This window comes from Glycine soja, chromosome 7, assembly GCF_004193775.1.
Source record: "Glycine soja cultivar W05 chromosome 7, ASM419377v2, whole genome shotgun sequence".
Taxonomy (NCBI): domain Eukaryota; kingdom Viridiplantae; phylum Streptophyta; class Magnoliopsida; order Fabales; family Fabaceae; genus Glycine; species Glycine soja.
Genome location: NC_041008.1, coordinates 41,336,225 through 41,354,705, shown reverse-complemented (window position 1 = coordinate 41,354,705; position 18,481 = coordinate 41,336,225). Strand labels below are relative to the sequence as shown.

The 18,481-nt window shown below is 33.5% G+C and overlaps 1 protein-coding gene across 3 annotated transcripts; it reads right to left on the bottom strand.

Annotated features, from left to right (window-relative positions):
• Positions 1–391: 391 nt before the first annotated feature.
• Positions 392–17,872, bottom strand: LOC114419750. Of its 3 annotated transcripts, none has more exons than XM_028385527.1 (26): positions 17,324–17,869; positions 16,521–16,633; positions 16,289–16,415; positions 15,792–15,890; positions 15,633–15,701; positions 15,380–15,514; positions 15,236–15,304; positions 14,520–14,575; positions 14,233–14,392; positions 12,979–13,143; positions 12,189–12,273; positions 11,413–11,646; positions 11,213–11,331; positions 11,050–11,092; positions 9,859–10,010; positions 8,768–8,878; positions 7,658–7,726; positions 7,406–7,549; positions 6,770–6,844; positions 6,491–6,667; positions 6,268–6,353; positions 5,286–5,340; positions 4,199–4,324; positions 3,948–4,061; positions 1,025–1,141; positions 392–929 (listed from the first exon to the last, which is right to left on the bottom strand). In XM_028385527.1, the coding sequence occupies exons 1-26, from the start codon at positions 17,438–17,440 to the stop codon at positions 864–866; spliced, it is 2,883 nt and encodes a 960-aa protein (XP_028241328.1). In that variant the 5' UTR covers positions 17,441–17,869; the 3' UTR covers positions 392–863. The 3 variants fall into 3 exon arrangements, with proteins under 3 accessions (XP_028241328.1, XP_028241329.1, XP_028241330.1); XM_028385528.1 differs by having other exon boundaries at positions 11,213–11,307; positions 17,324–17,868; XM_028385529.1 differs by lacking the exons at positions 392–929; positions 1,025–1,141; positions 3,948–4,061; positions 5,286–5,340 and having other exon boundaries at positions 4,217–4,324; positions 17,324–17,872.
• Positions 17,873–18,481: the final 609 nt, after the last annotated feature.

Below are 18,481 nucleotides of genomic sequence, written 5' to 3'. Positions count from 1 at the left end.
TCTTATCTGATATCCAGAATTCCTTAAAAGAATGCAGAATTTCTCTAGGTTTAAAATTTTTAGTTTCAATTTCGCAAATGTAGTAATTAGAAAAAAAAAAATCTCGAGTATTAGAGGGGCAATAGTAAACTAACCTCATTTGTTATCACCTTGTATTATAAGATTTACGGTTTTGTGTTTATCGCTACTTATATACTTATGTGAAATGTAATTACTCTTTTAAGTATCATATATGATTATAAACTTAATATCTTAATCATTCATATAAGATTGCATGACTTAGATTTTTAGTTTTTATTTCTTATTTAAAAAAATTCTCTTGATGCACTCTAACGAAAATGGAAAATGAAAGTAAGAACAATAAATATTGATTATTAAATCGTAACAGAAATTATCAAAAATTAAAACACAATCATGTGAATATGACTTTCTTAAGTGATCGTATAATTTTTTTAAAAAAATTGTAATCTTTGACCAATTACAATTCATGGTTCTACAGCCCAGATACCTCCTCTCAATTATTTTTTTAGCAAACATTGAACCTTGGAACAGGCTACAAGCTTGTGATCATTAACGTCTTTAGGTGTGTTGAGCCATAAAACTTTCATTACTTACAAATTCCATAGCCGGGAAGTAGGCGGTGGCTGCATATCTCACTCGTTTTGGTCACCAAATTATGAACATATGGATGAATTAACAGTTAACCATTGAAATGACGAACCGCAATGTATAATGCAACCTACTCTCAAGGGATTAGTTTCTGTAGTTAGTTTATGGAGTCGCCAGTTAAAAAATTGGGATCGGTATACGAAGGTAACTAAACAAGAACGGCAATGCATGATCCTGAAAATTTCCAAAGATCATTATTGACGCTTCCTTTGATACAGTGAATAACCAACGAGGGCAGACATCAGAAATGTCCATAGAACCTGCCCACAGTATCAAAATAATTAAAACAAGATAAGTGCGGTGAATTCATAGGAAAAAAATCAGCAAGCACTTTGGAATAGGGATTTGGGAGTACCGTATTTATCGCTAGCCATCTTTCAAGCCTTCTAATCCTTGATTGCATCTCCTCAATAACCCCTTCAATTGGAGAGACTACCCTACTTGATGAGGATTCTGAAGCAGAGCTACATCCCTGTTTGTTTTAACATAAATACTGCTAAATTATAATGCCTAAAAATGATATTACATGCTTCAAAAACACAGAAAAGGTTCAGTACATTCAATAATGCAGTAGATTAAGATCAATGGAGTCGTCTGTGCTGTGAAGGGTGTGCATAGCTTTAGCATGACTTGGATGTGTCAAATCAAAAGGGGTGGATAACTAGGTGCTACTAGTTTGGGATAAATCGGGTCCAGTGAAGAGGCTGTGCTACACCTTTACTAACGATGTTGCATTATATAGGTAAATATTTGATGCATCAAAATGTCAATTTTTTAAAATAGGCTGTACTACCCTTTCTGATGTTACATTTTATTATAAGGTAAATATTTCATGCATCAAAGTATCAAGCATTCACTTTTTTTGTAACAGACTGTACTGCCCTTTACAATGTTGCATTTTATTTGATAGGGTAAAGGTTCCATGCATCAAAATATCAACCATTCACTTTGTGTGTGCACACGTGTGTGTTTGTGTTAGGATCCGATTGCAATGTGAGATTTTAGTGTGGGGTTTATAAGCCTTTGGGCCCTCCAACTACAACAATTAGCTTTTGTCTAATGGTTCTTCCAAGGTTAGTATTATAGAGTGTGTCTGTCTAGTGAGAAAGTCATTTTTATATGAAAGTAAAAAGAGCAAATTAAAATCACATGATCACTTAATTGTTTTAATTTGACAATTTCTGATAAAATTTAACAACCAATATGTATTCCTTACTCTCATAAAAAGGACCTCATTTGATGTCTAAAATGCTTGTATACTCATATGAGGAATGAATGAATGATCAAGTTATTTCAAAAGTAACTCAAGTTACTCTCTTCAATAACTCTTTGTACATGGTAAATTTTATTAATCCAATCATTGAATTAAAAGTTGTTATTGGATAGAAGTCTACAATTTTTTTATAAATTAAACTTAACGTATAACATTCTTTCTAAAACTACAACTAAATGTTGACTATTGGAGTACATAACTATTACTGTTCGTTTTATCTAAATTTTGGTGTGCATAATCATTGAGTTAATATCAAAATATTTAATGGATGGAGTAATAAAATTTAATATGTGCATAGAGGTATTTAAGGAATCAACTTTACCAATAGCTACTCCTGAAGATATGACCAAAATAGAGCTTATAAAAGTTTGGAAATCCTCACTTTTGGAGTAAAATCCACAACCCCAATTCAAGGTGGTACCTGGGCCTATCATAGTAGATCTAATGTTGGGTCAGCCTCAACTATCCAAAAATATATCTAATCCCATGGCTTTCCAAGTGCAATCTACCCAACCCCATGGCTTTCCCAGTGCAATATAAAAAAATCAATTCTACAGTCTCCATGATCTAAATGTCTAATCCTGATCCAAATGTCTAATCTTGGGATCAGGGTAAGTGTTCAGATCTCACATCGACTATAAATATGACCAAGGTAATCATCATCTCATGGGCAGCAACTAACTTCTAGAGTTAAGTTAGGCTCGTTCCAAAATCAAAATACACACACAAACTACAAACATTATCCTAGGCACAATCCAAAGTTCCTAAAGATGTAAGCATCCAACAACTAGCATATATCAAATTGTCTGTTCTTTTTCTACCATTTGATATTTAATTCTGAATTTCATGAGTGGAGACCATTTCCTAAGCTACAATTAAGTGCAACTTCTTAAATACAAATGATAATAAATGCATTTTATCATGTCATACAAGAACATATTTTTATGTGCATTAAATATTATTTCCAACAGTCATATTTTTATGTGCATTAAATATTATTTCCAACAGTCTTTTGTGCCCAATGCAGTTCTGGTGTCACCAGTCTTTGTCCTACATGTACTATGTTCCCATTAGTCTTAGTCCTAGACATGATTTGTCCCTGTCAATGTCCAATCTCATCCCAGACACTGCATCTGTCTCAAGTCCCAAATACAATATGGCCATGTTTGTGCCTCACTCGTCTACATTCTAGATGTGATCTGGATCTCTCTATCCCAAATGTAATTTGGGACCCATCTTGGTCCCATATTTTGCTTCAAATTTTTGGGTTTCCAAAGTATCTTGTATTCCAAATGCTATTTTTAAAATTTCAGTTTAGTACCTAATTTAACCCCCCAAAATCGGCAAAAGAATAGTTCGCTATGTGCTTATCACACAACTCCATATGATGAGGATTGCCCAAACTTTGTAATGATATGTTGATCATATTTCTAGTTGATGAAGGGCTAAACACACCCCCTCACACCCAACACAATGAAGGTGCATCAAAGAGGCCACAATTAAGGCATGCTAAGGATGACCACAATAAAAGGGCTTTCTAACAGTTATTTTTGACAAACTAGGGGAAACTTTAATTTTTTTTCCCGTGTATAAATGCTTGGCAGGAATTTCCATCAATGATCATTCCAGCAAAATCTCTTTCTTGGTCATGTCAGTTTCCCACTAACTCTTTAATTTGCTGATCATTCTAGCCATCTTGATTAGTTGTTTTCCCATTAAAGCTGCAATAATCTACAATAATCCGACGTCTCCAGCACCCTAATCTTAGATGATCTCTTGGGAATAGTTTCCATATTTCATGATTTGTTTCATTCTTTAATCTAGGATAAGTATAGATAAGAGTTAGTAGTTTATCTTTTGCATCGTATTAAAATACACGAGAATATTATTCCCAATTTCTACTCCTTTACCTATATACCTATAATTTCAACAAAGTTAAATGGCTAGTAGTTGATGAAGCAATAAATAAATAGACTAAAATCTGTCCAATATGAGTAAGGGCTACCTGAGATTGAATAAACTCAACAATCTCCAGCAGCCTTGCTGATTGCTGAGAATGAATCCCACCAGAAGTTCTTTCTATTGCTGGTAGTCTTTCCAAAATTATTTCAAGATAACTCTACATAACAACAAACAAGAACAATAGTTAGTATGGTAACAACCATCTAGACATTCACGACATACTTAATTGATCCAGAACCTGCAATACACACCAGAGACAAAAGGTGAAGTACAATAAAACAAGAAAATCAATACCTTAGTAGTATATGAACCATCCAATTTAAGCATTGAACCTGCTGCTGCCACTGCATCTTTATTGACACCCTTTATCTGAATGTATGGGCCAGGGACATCTTGTAGATGATCAACCTCAATTAAAATCTACCCCAGAAAAAAAAATGAAATTTTTAATGCAAGTTAAAAGCAACCATAAATAAATTATTCCAATATGTATATGAAACAAATTTTAGTGTGGCAAAAAAGAAGTAAAGAACTCACACAGTAACATAGCTAACCAGAAAGTTATTTTTGTAGTTGCAAATGAGCTATCTGCTATCATGCTCATGAGCTTATCTATTAAAAGAATTTACGCCTTGTATATATATTAGGCAGATCCATTTGGGATGCATATTTATAAACTAAGCACATTTATGAATTTTTACATTAAAATCCACAAATTCTCACCATCAAGTAGTGAGAGCAAGGTGAATATATCAATTTTTTATAATTATGCAAAAAAAAAATATAATATAGTATTTCTACTAAGCATAGCAAACCCCAAAGTAATTAGTTTTTTGTATAGAGGCACCAAAAGTGAAGGGAATAAAGGCCATTGTTCAGTCATAGCATTTATCTAAATAGAGGTCTAACTTTTATAACCATTCCTAAGTAATTAGGGACATCCCTCTGAATCTTGCATCTCTCCATTGTCTTCCATTTTCCTTCTCCTTATAACTGTTGTTTTCTATGATAAAGTTTTACATTAAAACCCAGTTCTATAATAAAATAATGATGTCAAAATAGACTTGGATAAATTGTCCCAAAATCTTCAGTTGATTCTTTGACATTCACAATACTTACACCAAGCAGAGCTATCAATACATGGTTAACAGTTCAAGAATTCATGATCATAATATAAATCCGGTCTCAAGTTCTAGTGAACACAATCCATTATAAAATTCAGTTTTTAAAATGATTTGAATCCCCACAGTGCAAAGATCAGCCAAGTTTGTGAGAAAAGGAAACCAAGAACAAGTTCATCTCTGCCTTATAAATTTTATCAACTAATTAATGGAAACATATATTTTCAGTCAAATCTAAGTCATAAGATAAATCATGTGACCTTTCCATCCTGATAGATGAATGCAGACGCTTCAATATAAGCAACTGCTTGATACCTGACAGAAAGTGCTACCAATCAATAAATCAATGATGATTCGTAAATACACTAACGGTCAAACAAATAAACCAAAAAAGGAAGTGATAGAGTGGAAAATGGTCTTCAAGAATTGTGTGCTACCACACATCTAATCAGATCTATATACAAGAATAGTGCATGAGGGCAGTAGTAATAACTATTTATAGGCACTATTTCCTATATACTAAGATTACAATATCTAGTAATTCGAAGAAATAATACAATGTACAGTGAAGCATATGAAGCATGTGACTAATACTAACACACTCCCTCAAGGTGGAGCATATATAACATGCATAAAGCTTGTTACAATTAAAATCGACTTGAGGTCCTCTGAGGGATTTAGTAAACATTTTTGCTACAAAGCAAATAACATTTCACCTGAAAGAACATTTTCTTTAATAAAATGATAGTAAATCACTATATGTTTGGTCCTTTCATGAAAAGTTATGCTAGAAGAAAGACGAAAAGTAGCCTGATTGTCACACAGTAATTTCATGTTTGGTCCTTCAAAACTATATTGGATAGTGGATCACAACAAACACCAGCCCCCATAGCTGGACAAGAAAAATATATTGGATAGTGATTTAAAATGTAAAAGAAAATAAAGAATCAGCCTCCAGCAGTATAGAAATATCATTGACTGTTGGTGTTTTCTCCTCCTTTACTGTTACATCAAATTCTTTTTTTTTTGCTTCTGCCTATCTAAGTTTGATAGCAGCATAGGGAATTTTATTTTTTCCCAATGCTTGAAACATAGACAAGCGACTAACATTGATGATAATCACTTACCCTTTCATTTAATATAGAAATATAGAATCCAGACAACATGAAACATAGTAGTGGTACATTTACTGAAGATTTATAAATGGATAAGAATATCTTTTTGCATTGAATTATGGCTTACCCAAGATTAAGAAGACCAGCAACCGTACTAATGCCAATATCAAAATCCACTTTAGGCTGAATGATAAAGTTCCCTTCTTTGATAGGCTGACACATGTACAAGATAACAAGAAAATTTTCAAATAAAATAAATCATCAAAATGGCACAGTAACTATACACTGACATGTATAATTGTGTTAAGGAATCAACAAGCAAATAATGGGAAGATAAAAATATTCCCAACCTCTCGTATCAGCAACGCAAATCTGCCTTCACATATTCTGACTCGAATACAATCACTATCTCTCAACTGCCCATTAGAAGGGATCCCAGGAAGCCTTATATAAATATCAATAAATTTCTGCACCGAACTGCAAAATTTTGCTGAATCAAGAATTGCAACAATATCTTGATATGCTACCTGTTATTTATTGCTATCTTCAGTAAACATGTTGAACAAAACCTTGTCACATAATATGTATAGATAGATAAATACATATATCTAAATACAGATAAAACTTACTTTTTTGTTACTCTTTAATACAAATAATGAACTCTCAGGAGAAAGCACAGGGTCAAAGTCATTTCGAATTTTAAGCTGCAAGTTTACATTAAATGATGATGTGTCATATATCCATCAATTCTCCAAAAACAATTCATTATCCAAAATAAAAAGAAAACTGAAACAATACTGCAACTACAGGGTGACAGGTAAAAACTTCGTACCCCATTGCCCAGAGGCTCTTCGCTATGCGAAGGTATGGGAGAGGGATATTGTACGCAGCCTTACCCTTGCATATGCAAAGAGGCTGTTTCCGGATTCGAACCCATGACCAACAAGTCACCAGGGTGACAGGTGAGAGCAGCAAATAGAAAGAGCAGACTATAAATATTAACTAAAATAACCAAGTTTTATATTGTTATTACTTATTACATTGTCAGTAATCATGGATGAAGCCGAAGTATTTCTCTCAAGATTAACAGAATAACATATTATTGTAAAGTAGGCATAGTTAGAGAGCAATATAAAAGGTAAGGAAGTGTAGTTCTTTACATGGATCGTTAATGGTTCAACTGACAAATCTAAAATCATCAAGGCTTTAACCATTAATTCTTAAGCAGTTTTAAAATATGGGGGAAATGTATATTATCCACTAACATGTGCATGAACAAGATGAGGTTCAATGAGCTGCTGGAACATAGGAAACACTGTCATCATGATCTCATTTTGGGAAATAAAACACCCCACTCTACTCTTATCCCTTTGAACACGTGAGATCAAATGTGAATGAACACCTCCAACCTGTTTCAAATAAGAAAATCAAAGTGAGAGGCTTCCTAGCCCCAAAAATAACAAATAAAAAATAGACGAAACAGAAAATGGCTTTCGAAGATGGAGACTCGTTCTTACAACAGCAATCCACAAGTCAAGGGATATTCGAATATCAGGATGCAGAGCATAGATGCCTTCAAATATAATCTGGTTAAAATTAACAGATAGCCTCTCAAGAATCACATTGAAGAAATGGAATAAAGAACTAGCATAACATGATTAGAAAACTATATCCGGAATTCTGCATACAGACAGAGTATATAACATGTCAAGTTATCATGCATAGCTGCACTTCATTTTTTTGGTGTCCTTGATTTGTGAAAAAAAAGGAAACAAGTAAAAAGTGGGTCGAGACAACATTTTAGATGTGAAGTGTAAATAGTGTATACAGTCCATTTTTGGGACAAATCAATTGCTGTACCCCAACCCCAGAGTGACATGGATTTCAAGGATGCAGGAATCACACCATACAGCAGTTAGTATCTCAATGAATCAATGACACCCTTTGCCAGATCAATAGTGATTCGATTCTTAGGAGGCACTTTTAGCATAGCATCATAGCCAGCAAGCTATGAAGGGTAAAGCTCTAACACCATTTGGAAACTCCTGAGCAGCTATTGGCATGGGAACTTCAAAGATATAAGCAGGTCAAACAAACATGGTATACTATCAAACAAATGTTAGAGCTTAGACCATTCCAAGGCCTACGCAGCTACACCTAATAGCTCAATCTTTTGGAAAAGTTGTCCACTGACATGATATCAAACTTCTCTGACCAAGTTATCAGGAGTTCAATTCTTGCTTTCCTTTCTTCTAGTTAAAATATAATATCAGCAAAAGGTTCAGGCAAGCTTGCATTTTGTTCAAACTTAAAGCTCAAGGAGCTTTTAGAAATAAATAATATATATTCCTACGTTGGCACCTGATAGTAGTTGCATTTGGAAAGGTTGGCTATTGACAGCTAAAATGGCTATCTCAAGTTCAGCAATAATCCATTACCATGTTAATATTTCGATCAGCACTGAATTCAAAATCTAGTAAGATATATGTTCTCATGGAGTTAGCAAAAATAAAGTGCAATGAAGATAATATCTTTTCAACTTCAGGCTATTCTATTAAATCTCACAAACAAAGTTATAATGGAGGCAACAAATTTCAGGTGTTGGGCGAACTAGTTTAATAACTGACCACTCCACAATCTTCAGAAACTTCAAGTTCCTTGAAGCCACTCCGAGCACCACTTTCCAAGTCAAATATAGGTACTTTTGTTCTTTGACCATTTCTTATGTCATCAATATTCTGCAAGGGACTCGAGAATAAGAATGTTAAATAATCCATTAGTAACATGGCTGAAAATATCCAAAAGATTTGACTAACCAAGCATTTAAAGCAAAGAGATATTACCATCTTCCTTTTTTGGTAAATACAGATTATACCATCATCTTATTTGAGCCTTTGGACCACAACAACATTTTCATATTCAAAATGCATTTATTAGAATTTTGATTCTGGGTAGAACAGTGTAATTTTTTATCCAAATAGCTGGTCACTTCTAGTAGAATAAGGCTTTGTTGTTGTAGCTATGGTGAGGATAGCAAATAGGGACCATAATTTTTTTCATACAACTAGCTGGTCCCTTCTAGTGGCATAATTTTTATCAGTGTAATGCAACCATCCTGAAAGTCACTAATAAAATCCTTATCCCAAATGATGTGGTACTCCAAATCAACATTGCCAAGTCATCAATCAAATATTTATAATAAATTACAAATTTACAGTTATAAAATGATGAGAAAATTATTCAAAAAAAAAATCTATCCTTGGCCTCAAATCCTTAACTACAGCATTTTAGACTTAATTGATGGCACTGCGGCACTGAGTTGGACTGGCACATCATTCAGGATAGGGGAGAAGAATTTTGGAGAAATTGACAGAACATGCTGACTCTCTCTGTCAAACAGAACTACTAACTGGATCAAGTCTGACCAAGGTTGTTCCCAACCTTGCAAAAGTTTACATCTTCTAAAAGCAAATGCTTCATATTAACTTGTTCATTACTTCAAACAATGAAGGGGAGGAATTAATGGTAACCAGAGGTAGTGACACTTGATTAACATATCATGTTAAAAAAATTAAAAAAATATTCATTTCTCAGAAGAAATATATACATTTTTATACAGAAATCAGTACACAAGAAGTTATATATACAAAGGTGCAGCATCAATCAATTATCATGCAGAGCCCCAATCAACTGCATCTGAACTATTCAATTACCTTACCTTTGATAGCAAGGATAAATCAAGTGCACTGAAGTCATCATATTTAAAATCCTTTACTTGTTTATAATAGCTTTCCAGTGAAACTACTTCACAACCAATTATGTTTGCCATTTTATGAGCCAAACTAGTCTTCCCAGATCCACTTGGACCTCCTGAAAAGCACAAATTCCTAAGGATCAATGATTTTATCAAAACTAGAGCTGTTAAAAATGCATGCTTTGAGCCTTTGAGATGAAGGAAAATTGATTTAGCAATATTCAGTACATCAGTAACCAAAAGAAAGAGCAGAAGAAAAAGAGGCTCAATATGATTTTTATAGACAAATTCATGCTGAAATCATTGGGCATAATATATTCAATTAATAAAAGGCTCAATGTTGGCTTATTAAACTTGAGTAGCTCTTGAGCTTAAGGTGAGCTGAGCTTGAACCAAGAAAATGGGCTCCATTTCCTTAAGGTAAGTTTGAGATAGGCCTATCTTGGTTCAGCTCAATTAGCTTCCAGCTTTATCAGCAAGCATGTGAAGAACCAACACGGTATTTCTAAAACAATAATAACTAAATTGACCTTATACTTTTCACTAGCTATTTTTCACCTCAAATAAGTATACACTTGTTTTGTAATGCCTCCTTATATAGAATTTTAGTTTTTATTCATAAATTTATAATTAAAAGTTATTCCACTTGCTGTTAGATTTGTTTCTGTAATACAGCTAGCTGTATACTTCTTTCCAAGTGGTGTGGCAAAGAAAGACAACAATCTGCAGGGAGCATGGCTGCATGGAAACTAATTCAGCTGTACCCATTTTGTGTTTCCTTCCCTATCTACCCAGATAGAAAAAGATACTTAAGCAAAAAATACTTAACCAGGAGAAAGATTATTAATTTTTAACCACTTGTCATTTTCTAATTGAAGGGATAGGGAAGGATTTGGATTCCCTGCAGTCAGCTATGTGACAGCAGGAAACATTCAAGATCCAATGGTTTAAATATTTTTGTGCTAATATTCCATTAACTTTTTAATGTATGAAAGATAAAACTTAAGGGTGGAGATTTTGTGCACATGCTTTTGACAGCAGGGAATCCCATTCCAACAAGAAACAAAGACAGTTGAAGTCAATCCAGGTAAATGGGGCGAAGCACAACCACACACAAAGGAAGGAGGATGAGGTATCAAGAAACATCCATATTACCGATTCCAACTATGACTGGGACACCTTTATTCTCCAACAATGCCTGGAACAAAGATAAATAAGCATATAGGATTTTATCAAGCATATAAATATGCATGTCCTATGGAATTGTTAGCTTCAAAACATGAGGCGCAGAAGAAATTTACAGGTTTCTACTCCTTACTTGTATTGCTTGAACTGCCAAAAGCAATCCCCTATCCAAGTCAAATGAATCAGGCATTGGAGCAAGCCTAACACTATCCCTGAAAGATGAAGGATCTGTGGTTGCTTCATGAGAGAAGTCTTGACACAATGGAAATCTTAAGTAAGCATGCAAGAAATCATCTCCAAAATTAGCTACATCCTCCAATTCAAGGAAAATACCTAGGACTGAGTTGTCAGGCAGGGAAGAATCTGAAGATATGAAATGCCATTCAGCCACAACAGGTTCCATTTTAGATTTTGTTGGAGATCGAGTCCACGGCTGAGGTAAATCATCAAGCCCGGTAACAAGGTTAGGGGTAACACGAATTGGCTTTGGCGCAGCGATCATGGTTTCTTGACTACCAGGCACAGTTGTATTAGACACAAGTGGTGGTGTACTAAGACGAGGTACACCTGCATGTGAAAGTGAGAAGGCATAACAACAATCGCACAATTCATTGTTAAATACAAATCAATGCAACATAAGGAAATTATTTTTGTTTTTATCTATAACCTATAATAACTATAATAAAGGGAATAATACCCTTTTTGGTCTTCCACAATTTATTGGACCACTTTTCCCTGTAACAACTCCCTAAACCACCCACTACACCACTCACTATTTATTTTCTTACATACTCATGTCAAATTAATTATATTAAACTGTTAATAAGATAAATATTGTTTAAAAAAATTAGCATTTATAAAAAATAAAAAAATAACAATGGGTACAGACAGGCACTCTGCACCTATCTTTCCACTGGGCTTGATAATAAGATAATCTACTGATTAGACAATTCAAGTTGTCATAAAGCTAACAGACCAAATGTTGTCCTCACTCCTCAAATCAAACAAATATTCCTATTATAGCAGTCATCATCACATGTAAGAAAAATAACTGAATTAATCAAATGTGCATAAACGGTATTAAAGGGAGAGAGCATCCAAATCCCTACCTTTTCTTTCAAGAATCATTTCCAGATATGATTTAGTAATCCAAGGTCCATTAATGCCCATCCTTAATGCTTCTGTTCCAACAGTCTGCAGATTTTTTTTCCAGCATATTATCAACCAGAAAAGGCATAATCAGACTGAGCAGAAACAGAAAGTTAACATGGAAAACAAAAAAAAATGTCATTTAATATAAAAAGGAAGGAAATAAAACAACAGTAAAATATTTTTGGTCCCTATACTTTCGGTAAAACTTGGTTTTAGTCCCTGTATTTTCAAATCGATTAATTTGGTCCCCATACGTTTAAAACAAATAGGTGGATTTAGTCCCTATTTGGTTCCTTTGTCGTCAGTGAGTAGGGACTAAATACACCTATTTTATAAGGTGTATGTAGGGACCAAATTGATCTATTTAAAACTACAGGGACTAAAAACATATTTTACCCATAAAACAATCATGATCTACTAGGAGTGAGGACCAAGCAAAGCTTTTCATATAAGAAATTGTTCAAGAAAAAAAAAGTTCACTGTGCAAGGATCAGAAACCCTCCAAAAACTGAGAAGAAAACAAGGAAATTTAAATCTGATACAGAGCATTAAATCTTATTTATATGATTATTAGACTCTTCATCAAACAAGGAAACAACAGGAAATATAATGAAATCTACAATAAGATTATTTGCATAAAATGAACATGATGACTGATGAGTACCTTGAAAGTAAAGAGTAAATGCAGTCAAGAAGATTGAATTTTAAATGGAACATAATCTAGTGTGATAAGAAAAAAGTATATACCTTTCTATTAGTTCCTCTCATCACCATGAATGTCTCACCAAGAACATCAATGGTTTCAAAAGACATTGAAACCTTGCCATTATTAACAGTTGTGGAGGCGCGCTTATAACTAACCACAACAATGTACCCAAGAGCCAATAATCCGCCCAATGTCATTCGACCAACCTGTTCCAACATCAAAATCATAAAGCAAACAAAAATCTGCTAAAAAAGAGTAGGTTTATTTTTTCTTGATGGATAATAAGTTTAACAGAATAAAATGCTAAAGGAGACATAACCAGGGTACATTATAAGTGTAAGAAGAATACAAGGAAGAGGAACCAGGACTAAATAAAATATTTTATCAAGCTTAATAACAAAAAAAAATCGCCATGTAAATAAAAATAAAAAGAAAACACTTTAATTCCAAATCTCCACTTTCTGAATTCCTGCATAACTTCATCCTGACAATATATATATATATATATATATATATATATATATATATATATATATACTTCAATGGAATACAATGATCTATGCCTTGTCCTCATCATTCAAAGTGAAGTCATTCTCAAAATATAAACGTTGACATGTTGACAAAGGTCAGTTCTAATCCCTATTCTGCAATACCAGTCACGCCTCTTGCAGACTCCCTTCCAAACCCAAAAATTAAGAAGACATTAACTTTAAAAATAAAAATAATCATACCACAAAAGTATTATGCTGTAGCCTCTGGTTTATCCAGAAATCAAAATAGAAACCATTCCTAAAATGTCTAATATTATAATTAAGAATATATATATATAATTTCTACACTGTAGTTGTAATTTCCATCCAACGATGAAGCTATCCAAAATGTATATACTGAATAGTGCTATCTAGGAAGGATGCTAACTTATGCCTTTAAAGTTCTAAGTTCCCAGCATTATTGAACAGGACAGCATCTAAGTGATGGGATGGGCATAGGAAAGATGTTTAGCAATTCAAGTGCTAACTATTTTAATGTGGCAACTAAGCTTGAAGGGAACATTTACAATTTGCATATACCACAAAAAAATTTAAGCACAGACAGGATAAAAATCTAGGCCTTCTTCTTAATACATACTTTTGTTGTAATCAGCAGGTTTAAACTAGAGGGAAGATACAGTGCTTTGCTAATATATCCTTTACCTAATTTGTGCATATGAGATACACCACTCATGCTGCTTATTAGTTTTTTTATCAGAAGAAAGGAAATGAATAAAATGAAAAAGAAATGAAAAATATTCATACCTCAAATTCAGCTTTAGGCCTGATAATGAAATTCTTGTCAACAATCCTCTGGTCACCAAGTGATAAATAATATCTAATTCCAGACTGCCGCACTTTGATCCAATCATTTATCCTTGCTTCTTCACTAGCTGAAGGTGGTCTAAGGTACATTTCGATAAAACTGAAAGCAAGACAAATTCAGGGATAATATTTTAAATTCTACATATTAGAACTGTAGTAAGAAACATCTAAAGATAAAATACACTGGTCACCACCAAACTCATTATTTCTGTAATCAAAATACTAACTTGTCTGTTTGGGCTTCATTTCCTTGAAAAGCAGAACCTGAATGTCCATCTGAAGACTGTCACAAAATTTAAGAGTTAAAAACATAGAGTTTGTACACCAGAACACACACACACACACACACAAGAAATCAATTAAGATGGTTTGGACATGTGCAAAGAAGGTCACCAATGACACTGGGGAAAAGAGTAGATTGCATGATTTCTAATTCTGTGAAAAGGGTAAGAGACAAGAATAAGGACATTGGAGGAAATTATTAAAATGGATAAATAATATTCCTGAGAATTTGGTTTTTGATTGGGGCAAATGGCATCCGAGTAATTCATTTAGCCAACCACACCTAGTGCAATAAAACTATTGTTGTTATTGTTGTATATTATAAATGAGAAACCATTAAACTTATTTTAAAAAAAAAATCTATCATCTCCATTCATCTTTGATAAACTTTAAAAATAATTCAAGGAGAAAAAAATTCAAGTCATAAATGAGTCAATCTTAAACTTTCATATTTTAAAAAGGTCAAGCTTATGCTTTTAATTTAGCCCATTTAAATATAAGTATGAGCAACCTTTCTTTTTCAGAAGCCAAGCTTGAACTTCAAGTGTTCAACTTGGCTAGATAGACTTGTTTGCACCTTTACTGATAAATGACTAATCAGAAAATTAAATTCACATAGAGGAATACAATCATTATACTAATGTATAGGTGACAGACACACCTTACTTCTGCATTTAACCTTGTAGACTGCCTCTCTGAATGATGAGACAAAGCTGTTATTAATTCTGATCTGCCAATAAAAGGGCAGGGGAAATAAAAAGTATTAGCTGTGAAATATAGAGGTGAGAATAAGAACAGAACCAACCTGTGCATGATGAAGATCTGGCTCAATGTGTTTCCTAAATAATGGAAAAATGCTATCAATAAGGTAATCCAGTGAACAAGAATCTCCAATGTCATAGCGAACTTTAGAAAGCAGGCTAAAATGAACACCACCAACCTGATTTATCAAAATATATGCTCTGTATTATTTTGAAACTTGTAAGAAATTGAAAACATAGTGAAGGACATAAAATTATTGCAATATTAAGAAAACAAAAAACAAAAAAACAATTTACCACAGCAACTCGAATATCCAGTAAAGACCGCAGTTTTGCATGCAATGCATATGTGCCATCAACTATTACCTGAAACCAATTGTATAAAAAGAAATAAATAAGTAAAACCTAAAAACATAGAACTCCTCCAAAACCAAAACTACAATTAGTTTAGCTTACCACCACAGATGAAGGGCTCTTTATTGCTTTATAGCCAACACGCCTCTTTTGCTGATAGTCAAACTCTGGGATTGATGTATCATTGCCTTTAGTCAAATCCTAATTAAAACAGAGGAAGCTCGTTAACAAAGTATTAAAAAATATATATATATAGCCCAGAGCAACATAAGACTCATTGGCATTTGTTACTAAAACCATAAGCTAGTCCTAAACAGTACATGTTAAATTGACACATGACCTAATCTGTTTCAGTCCAAAAGAAAACAAGCAGATAATTACTTCACCAACAGTCTATTCTCTTTTTTTTATCTCATGGTGTTGTTAGTTTTGGTCAGAATCAGATTTCTGGAATGCTGGATTTTACAAATATAACATATAAAGCTAGAAAAGGCCAAAAAGTAAAGCATAAAATTTAATGGCTTTGTAAGGATCAGCCTTGCAACACCATGAGACCAGCAGTTTAGGCATGGCAAAGTAAAAGAGAAGCAAATGCAAACCTCAAGATTCTTGATCAGGGTATCAAAATCTATAGAATCCACATCATTCCCTTCATCAACTCCATCACGATAATTCTCCATTGATATAACAGTACAACCAATAACAGATGCCACCTTTTCTGTTAAGCTTTAGGAACCATGAAAATGAAAAAACAAATAAAGCAGCAGCATAAACCTTACTTCAGCAATACATATTCAAAATAATGCATTGGCAACACTATCAGTACCTTACCTAGTTTTACCAGATCCACTTGGTCCACCAATGCCAACTGTAACAAGGCCATCTTTTTTCTCTCGGAGTTCTTGGATAGATTTTACCAACAAATAGTATCCATGATCAAAAGACTGCACCATTTCATCCACATATTAGCAATACTTACCACAAATTTCAAGAATCATGAAAAATTAAGCATACAAAAGTTCAATATACATGAATAGCAATTCCATTCAAACAGCAAAATATTAATTTTGTAACAAATCACACACACACACACACAAACAAATAAAAAAATAAACAATTATAAGACAATAGTGAACTGAATATCACAAAGGAAATCAATTTTACTACTTAGTTATTAGGTGTACTTATTTATATGTAAAATTTCAACATGCATTAACAGCAGTACCATTCAACGTACAAAATATAAATTTCGCCACAGTAATAAGCAAAAATCTCTCTCTCTCTCACACACACACACACTCATCTAAGATAAGATGACAGTGAACTTATTATATAGAAAGGTATCAATTATATTTTTCAATTTTCAGCTACTAGGAGTGCTTATCAGTACCTAAAATTATCAAGTGTTTAAAAAACAAAAAGACACAGCCTATAAAATTAAGCTTCGAATTCGAACCCTAATATTGAGGAAGGGGAGAAAAACATAAAATTCAAGGAATATATAAACATACGCCAAACTCGGTTCATCCAAATTGCAAGCAAAACGTTGAAAAGCAAAGCCTATATCTCAGCGAGAAATGAGAAAAAGCGATTATGAAATTGGTGCATGCTATATATACATATATAAAATATACCACATGGAGAGGGAGAGATTGGAGGATGGAAGAGGAAGACGAAGAAGTCGAAGGCTGTTGCTGGAAGTAATCGCGTCCTCCTTCATGGAACACTCGCTGAACAACTTCATCATCCATTTTCGTTTTCTCGATCAATCAACAACTCTCTCTCTCTCTCTCTCTCTCTCTCTCTCTTCCGTTGGATTGCTTGTGACTTGTGAGAGAGGAACCACTCTTCTTCAGTTTGATGGAGTGTAATGCGACGGAATCTCTCCAAAAAGTATACGACTCCTTATTATTGTTATTGTTTTTTCGGTTGGTGCCGGAAAATTAAAAGTTAAAAAATATATATACAATTAATTTGGAATTTGTTTCAGTTTTTCGTGCGTACGTGCGTGAGAGTGGGCGTGGCATACTTACACCACCCAGTTCTTCTCTCCCCTTCTACTGCACGTCTTTTCGCTCGTGTAAGCTTTTTTTTTTTTTTTTCACTGCATTTTTCTGAAATTTTGAGTTTTATTATGTTCTTGCCTCACTCGCGTCGCAACACACGCTTCCTTTTTTTCTCGCGTTTTTCTTCTCTTGCACGGTTCCGTTGGTAAAGGAAAGGGATGCAAGGAAAAAGAGATAAAGACGAGAATCTTTTTTTTTTCTTTTAAAATAGTATTGACAAAAAAATAGTATTATTTTAATGAATTTATTTTCCAATGAGAGTGAATTCATATTTTTGGTGTGGTTTACTTGTCAATTCAAACTATCAAACGTAAATTTATCTCGACCCCAATGAGACAAATTCTTACTTTTCCATTTTATGCTTTGAGATGTGTTAAAGATCATTTGCACTTAACTGAATGGGTTCACGACGAACAATTATTTTTTTAACACTTCTTTAATATCTAGATAACATCTATTATTTTTTAAATATTTTTCTTTCTATCTGCTAACACCCAAATTTAATTTAGTTGTTGAAGATTAAACTAAATGGTTATATCTTAAGATGGAATTCAACTAACTTTTATGTTAATTGAATGAGGTGAATGTTAGTTTGGTCGAAACAAGGGAATTTGTCTAAATTTTAGGAAAAATTATCAAAAGATAAATTTGTCTCAAGATTAGTAAGTTGAGATGTTAGTCGAATTCCACTCCTCTTTGTCGCCGAAATCAATAATTGCTTGTGAA